The 6,646-nt window shown below is 37.5% G+C and overlaps 1 protein-coding gene across 1 annotated transcript; it reads right to left on the bottom strand.

The window, feature by feature from the left end:
- Positions 1–4,156: 4,156 nt before the first annotated feature.
- LOC107192395 lies at positions 4,157–6,402 on the bottom strand. The gene is made up of 7 exons (XM_015581636.1): positions 6,385–6,402; positions 6,186–6,293; positions 5,601–6,060; positions 5,235–5,536; positions 4,952–5,172; positions 4,669–4,837; positions 4,157–4,403 (listed from the first exon to the last, which is right to left on the bottom strand). Exons 2-7 carry the CDS (start codon positions 6,212–6,214, stop codon positions 4,157–4,159), a joined length of 1,428 nt encoding a protein of 475 aa, XP_015437122.1. The 5' UTR covers positions 6,215–6,293; positions 6,385–6,402.
- Positions 6,403–6,646: the final 244 nt, after the last annotated feature.

Below are 6,646 nucleotides of genomic sequence, written 5' to 3'. Positions count from 1 at the left end.
CACAATCACTTAATGTATTTTTAATCCAACGTGTTGTTACTACGTTAGAAAAATTCGTGGCCCCGGAAAGGGCCGATTGTTCTCAATTTTTCAGATATTTTACGTAGCCAAACACTTGCACAGCAGCACCTGCATATCCGTTATTCTGTACGTACCACCAGAAGAATGCGTAATACTCCCGTGAACTGAACATCTCTCTCGCCCGATTGCTAACCAACTGACAGAATTTTTCCGAAAGGGCTTCCTCTACCCCCAAGTAGTTTCCCATCGTTACATTGTGACTTTATTCCCACCACGACAATATTTAGGTAAAAAGAAACCAACGGTTCGAGGATAACACGTGCTTTGCAGAAGTGGAAGAAAGAACCGTCGCGCAGTTTCACTTTATTACCACGGTACCTACTACCAGGGTAATAAAATTGTCGATTGTCAATTCTGTTGTGAGTTCACGGTTGCTACGAGGCCGAAGATTTTGAGCCATAAATCACCGAAAATTCCGCTCCGGCCTCTACAAGGGTGGTCGGCCAGGGCCAAGCAGCGTCAACTTACACGTGTCGATAAAATTTTGTCCCTGCTCCTCGAGAAAAAAAATGTACATTGTGCTTTCCAACTCGAAGCAACGGGCACGTTGGTGGTTCTGTTTATTTCGGATATTCTCAAGCCGATGAACGTGATGTCTGTTTCCTATCTCGAAGCAGTAGGTACCCTGGCAATAAATTAACGGGTTACGCGCCTTGGTGAAATTGCGCGACGGTTCTTTCCTTCCACTTCTGCAAAGCACATGTTATCCTCGAACCGTTGGTTCCTTTTTACCTAAATCTTGTCGTGGTGGGAATGAAGTCACAATGTAACGATGAGAAACTACTTGGGTGTAGAGGAAGTCCGTTCGGAAAAATTCTGTCAGTCAGTTAGCAATCGGGCGAGAGAGATGTTCAGTTCACGGGAGTATTACGCAATGTTCTGGTGGTACGTACAGAATAACGGATATGCAGGTGCTGCTGTGCAAGTGTTTGGCTACGTAAAACATCTGAAAAATTGAAAACAATCGGCCCTTTCCGGGGCCACGAATTTTCCCAACGTAGTAACAACACGTTGGATTAAAAATACATTAAGTGATTGTGTCGGGGGATCAGTGTTAGTGGTCGTGTAGTGAAGTGAGTACGTATTCGGTGGAATAACCAGGACGCACTTGACGTTACAACCCTTAACTTCGGCTGGTTAGGTATACCTGCGATCACCTGCGAACTGGGCGATACTCTGCCATACCCGTTTCGGCCGTCGATGACCAGGATCGGTTCAGTGACCTAGTGACACAGGTTAGCAAACTGCAGGTGAATTTCCAAAAGGGTGAGTTCTAATCAATGCATTGCTGATTATTATTTTCGTAATTTAACGCAAGCTATGGCTTATTTCCGGCGATAATTCTGCAAGTTTCTGTACCTAACTTTTTCTTTGGCCTTTTTGAAGAAACTGTGGCGGCACTACCTTCCTTCCTAGATTCTCCATCAGAGGTCTACCTAGTTGACACCTTTCCCGCAACTTCCAAAAGCCTTCCTCGTTCGTATATATATACGTCCTTAACCGACCATCGTATATCCCCGCGTCTAAGGCAGGGTCTGCTAGAAAGCCTTACTGACGAGTCCACTAGCAGGCCCAGGACGAAACGCTCCCTCTCCCTCTCCTTTCCTTTTCACATTCTCAAGTCAACAGATTACCGCCAAAAAACTTATTCATTATCAGTAACATTGTTAACCGTTATTAAACTACGAATTTTTATACCAATACCGAATTACGATCACTTCTCGTTCATTCTCTGTTACATTACCTTTTCGTTCGCAGGTTGTTTGAAAAGGAAATTTACAAATTCGTAAAAAGGAATTTACAAAAAAGTAAATGTGCATTCGTCTTTTTACGTTACACATAATTTGCCTACATTTATGTTTCACTCATTAATTTCTTTAAACAACAAACGGCAGATGATAAAAAGTATGATTGTATTTATTACGTCTTTTTTATTTGCTATTGTACGCAGTTACCTGCGATGCATGCTGACATACGTGTTTAGAGCTTCGTAGTACAAGCGTAGCGCCGTAGCGCGTAGCCACCGCTAGCGCGGGAACTCAGCTGGCAAACTCGCGCTCTAATTGGTCGGGGTTGTTCGTTAATATCTCGGTAACGAAGCCTCAGATTACATTGTTGCTAAGGAAAAAGTTGTTCCAATTCACCCTCCGAGTGCCCCATTTCCGGGTCAGAGGACATTTTTGGGACACCGTGTGTATCTTTGCGCCTAAACCCGCCCGAAGTTATCGCAGCGTGTGATCTTTCCATCCGTGCCCGAGTGCCCGCTAGAGTTCTGCATTGAACGGGCTGAGCGGGCCTAGCGGGGATTCCACGGGTTGGGCGGGCTAGCACGAATCCGGGCGGGTATGGACGGGTTTGCGGCGCGCATCGTCGGGTCTGCACCGGCCGGGTATAGTTCGGGCCGGGCCAGCCCGGGTAGAGATAAAACGGCCGGGGTGACGAGGCTGAGCATCCTGGGCTCTGGGCTTCCTGAGGGACAGAGTGGGGTACGCGCACGTGTGTGGGAAATACGTGTGAGCCAGTGTGAGCGAGGGACGTTGCCAACATACATTAAGAGGGAGTCCAATTAATGAGCGGCCACTGTATCTCACTAAATATAATCGTTGCGATGGGAATAACTTTAAATTCCGAAAGAGCAAATCGGGAGCAATTTTTTAAGATAAAAATTGTTACGAAATCCTATTATTCCGCGCCAACTATTCTTCGGTGCTCGACCAGCGTGATTTTTGTGGGACACCAAATCCCATAAGATGTTAGGTCTATTTTTATATCTGGTCTGTGCCTCTATCAAGCACTTTTATCAATCGAGTTGTAATTCTTCTTTTTAATTGCCAATTACTAGAACTTACAATTAAACTACATTATTTGAGCTTCAATTTAGGAGCTTAATATATAAAAGGCTTCACGGGAATACACAAAAAAATCAATTCCATTATAAACCATGAATAAGGGCCCTCAGATGCCAATAATAGATACATATGTTTAAACATACTATTTATTGTATATTTATAATAAAGTACATCTATTTACAAACGTGTGCATTACAAAAATATATTCACTTGCACACTTAAGCGTGTGCTTCAATCAACACAATAGACACAGAGTGAGGTAGAGAGAGTTAGAGCAATACAATCCTTTATAGTCTATAGAACCACAAGGGTATTGAAAAATATATATTTTCACACTAAATACAGTAAAACATAGTGTACTAACGTTTTCTTCAACAATAGTGCAAAACACTTATAATGCGAACACGTTTCGACACTTCAACACATTGAGGTTTCTTATAATTACTCAACAATAACAGTATATATTTATATTTTGGATAAAACATTACTTCACATCGATCATTCTGCACTTTTACTCATAACTAAACTATACATGTTTATGCTTTATAACAAAAACATACTAAAATAAAAACTTTAATAGAAATTAATGAATTCACTGTTCATAAATCTCTCAATAAATAAACAAATTTTTCTTTCATCCTGTTTATTGTAACAGATTGAAAGTGAGAAATATATACCAAAGATTTTATATCACGTTAGTTCAAAAATAAAATAAATTTCTTTTCAGTAATAATATGAATGAAATTTTGAGTATAATTGAGCTTCTAAGACTGCGCTGTCCAACTTGACACTTTATCATGGAGTAACAGAGACAAGAGTCTCATACAAGATGCGATTTATTGTACGACAAATTGTACAAGTGGCATAGGGAGTTGTACAAACAGTTTGAAAGATAGACGACAGATTTTAAGCATACCGTACTGCCGTGCAACCGCGCCACAAGCGTTGTATGTGTCTTTCAAATGATCGAAGCGACATATGTTGTACAATCAGTTGTACGATAAATCGTATCATCTGTGGGCGATTTAAGAAGCTAAAATTTATCAACTTCATGAAAAAGACAGTAAATAGAATCAAATTATGTACTGCTTAACAAATAAAATAAGAAATTTTTCAGAAAATAGAGTTGACCGATATGGCTTCTAAGACTTCAAATTACAAAAATGAGACTGAGATACGTGTAACATATAAAATGAACCTTTTTAGCTAATAAGATTGATTGTAATTCATTGTAATTTCGCCTTTGACTGATTTCTCTCCTTTTTGTTCTTACTATTTCTAACACTATTTTCTGAACTTGTATTAGTTATGCTTAACTTAGGAAATTGTCCGGGAGTTATCTGTGTCTTCTGAATTTCTGAACTTTTCTTATTATTATAAGTCGTTTGTGTAGAGACAGGCGGAGTGGAACGAGCAATAGGGCTCAAAGGTTTCCTGTTACGTTGTAACACAACTGATGATGATGCGAGAGATCTAAAATGCACAATAAAACAGCGTGAGAGTATTACTTATTATGTCCTTTTATTTTATTTAATATTATTTTATTAAAAATTAATACTTTCATATTTGTTATTTACGTATCAAATAGTATTGTAAAATTTACTTTCATAGACATCTACTTCCATAAATTTCATTGTTATTCTCATTCGAATAAGTGTCTATTATTATTTTAAATAAAATGTACCTGATCTTGGTAAGAGGATCCTGGTACATAAAAAACGAATAATATTTTATATACCTGTTCTTAGTACTGGGAAGTTGTGAAGTATCTAATGGAGCAAGTTTTAAATTTTTTGGCCACATTGCAGGAGAAACTGGAGCATGCCAAGCAGATTGATAACTAGAATATTTTGTTGGAGTTGAACTGTTTCCTGCATTTATAAAATTTGGAACATTTTTAATCGAACCTCATTTAGAATAATATTGGTACTTGATTGGTATATTAATAAATGTAATAATTAAAAATTAATAAGAAGGTAATAAATAATTCTTAAATCTAACTTTAAAAAGGTCTAACGTACCTTGGAATGTAGAAATGTTTAGAGATTGTCCCATAAATTTTATAGGAGTAGTCTTTATGGTAGAGAAACTTTCTCTGGTTGATAAAATGTATGGTACAGGGCTGACCACGATTTTCTCATTAAAAACAGTCCCAAGCTTATTTCTGCTAGTATGTGGCCTCAAATGTTTCTCTTCTATAGCAAATGTATCACTCTTTTCGCTTCCTACAATATCATATTTCCTGCAAATACACATTATACATATAATTTATATAATTCAATGCATAATACAACACCAGCATACCTCTGGATCTCTTGTATATCTGTTTGAACAGTTCCTTTTTTAATCGGTATATGATCCTCCATTACCTTGTCCAATGGAATAGTTTCTTCAAACCAATTTAGCTTTGTACTCCTTGCAGAACTCTTATTACTATGAATTGGTGCGATCTGTATTTGCAAAACTCTGTTGAAATCATCATCCAATGAATCAAGTTTGTTCTCGTTATTTGGAAACAATTCAGACATTGTATATTTAAACAGTATATCGAGAATCTTATCCTGTAACGTGCTTTGTGATTTATGTTTCAATAAAGCCTTCCTTTCCTACAAATAACCAATTGTACATCACAAGTTATTTCATAACATGCTTTCAATTGTTACTTTTTACCTTCACAGAATCAGAAAATATTTTGTTGTTGAATAATTTGAAACTATTCTTGATTCGATTAGTATTTTTATCAAGACTTTGGTAGTTAGTTTCAGATATAATAAATGGGTTTCTCCCAACTACTCGCAGGTGTGGTATCTGCTTCCTCCATTGCATACATTCCGCTAGGAGAGCTACGTGAGTTACTTGTTCGCTGCCTTCGTACAATGTACTCTCAATGACATTCCATTGTTGCTTAACCTTTATGGTTGTGCTATCTTCCAGTTCGTATGAAGGAGATATAGGAACAATTGCTCTATTAGTTTTATCCCACGTTGATGACTGACCTTCAACATCTTTCCAGGTCTTTCTTTTCTGTAAACTTGGCAATTGAAAATGTTTGTTTGATTCACTTTCATTGTCTCTATGATCTCTGGCACATAAAAGTTTATCTGATGCTTTGCTACTTTGTATTAATAAACTAAATCTACATCAAAAATGAATAATATACATTAATAGCCAATAAATAATAAATATATAAATGAAAACAGAAAAGATTAAAAGTTTTTAATAGATACATGAAGAAAATTTAATTGCAACACATACGTGCCCCGTTTAGCTGTCCTTTTATGCATTTCATGCTTCTTGATACTGTATCTTTGATAAATCAGCCACTATTTTCATATTAAATCCTTCTCAACCATTAGACGTAACCTTTGACCACAATTTTATTGATTATTTTATTTAAGGAATGTCGATTACTTGAACCTTTAAATTCAGTCATTCTACCGTCATTGTGACATACATGATTCGTCAGTACGCTTGCATAGTTAAAAAGAATATATTTAGTTTTACCATGAAAAATTACTCGATTAATTACTCTACGTCGGTGATGGGTACGTAAAATACGGAAGTATAATACGCGTATGTATATACAGGGTGTCCCAAAAATGTCCTCCGACCCGGAAATGGGGCACTCGGGGGGTGAATTGGAACAACTTTTTCCTTAGCAACAATGTAAACTGAGGCTTCGTTACCGAGATATTAACGAAAAACTGCGACCAATC

This window comes from Dufourea novaeangliae, unplaced genomic scaffold (assembly GCF_001272555.1).
Source record: "Dufourea novaeangliae isolate 0120121106 unplaced genomic scaffold, ASM127255v1 scaffold345, whole genome shotgun sequence".
Lineage (NCBI taxonomy): Eukaryota > Metazoa > Arthropoda > Insecta > Hymenoptera > Halictidae > Dufourea > Dufourea novaeangliae.
This window is presented reverse-complemented; position numbering and strand designations above follow the sequence as displayed.

Bases quoted from the DNA above. Each gene is read 5' to 3' on its own strand.
- LOC107192395 (XM_015581636.1), bottom strand. From the start codon at position 6,214: ATGCATAAAAGGACAGCTAAACGGGGCAC. The intron at 5,537-5,600 runs GTAAAAAGTAAC...GGTTATTTGTAG, and splicing joins TATTTTCTGATTCTGTGAAG to GAAAGGAAGGCTTTATTGAA. The intron at 4,404-4,668 runs GTATATAAAATA...TGTGCATTTTAG, and splicing joins CTTCCCAGTACTAAGAACAG to ATCTCTCGCATCATCATCAG.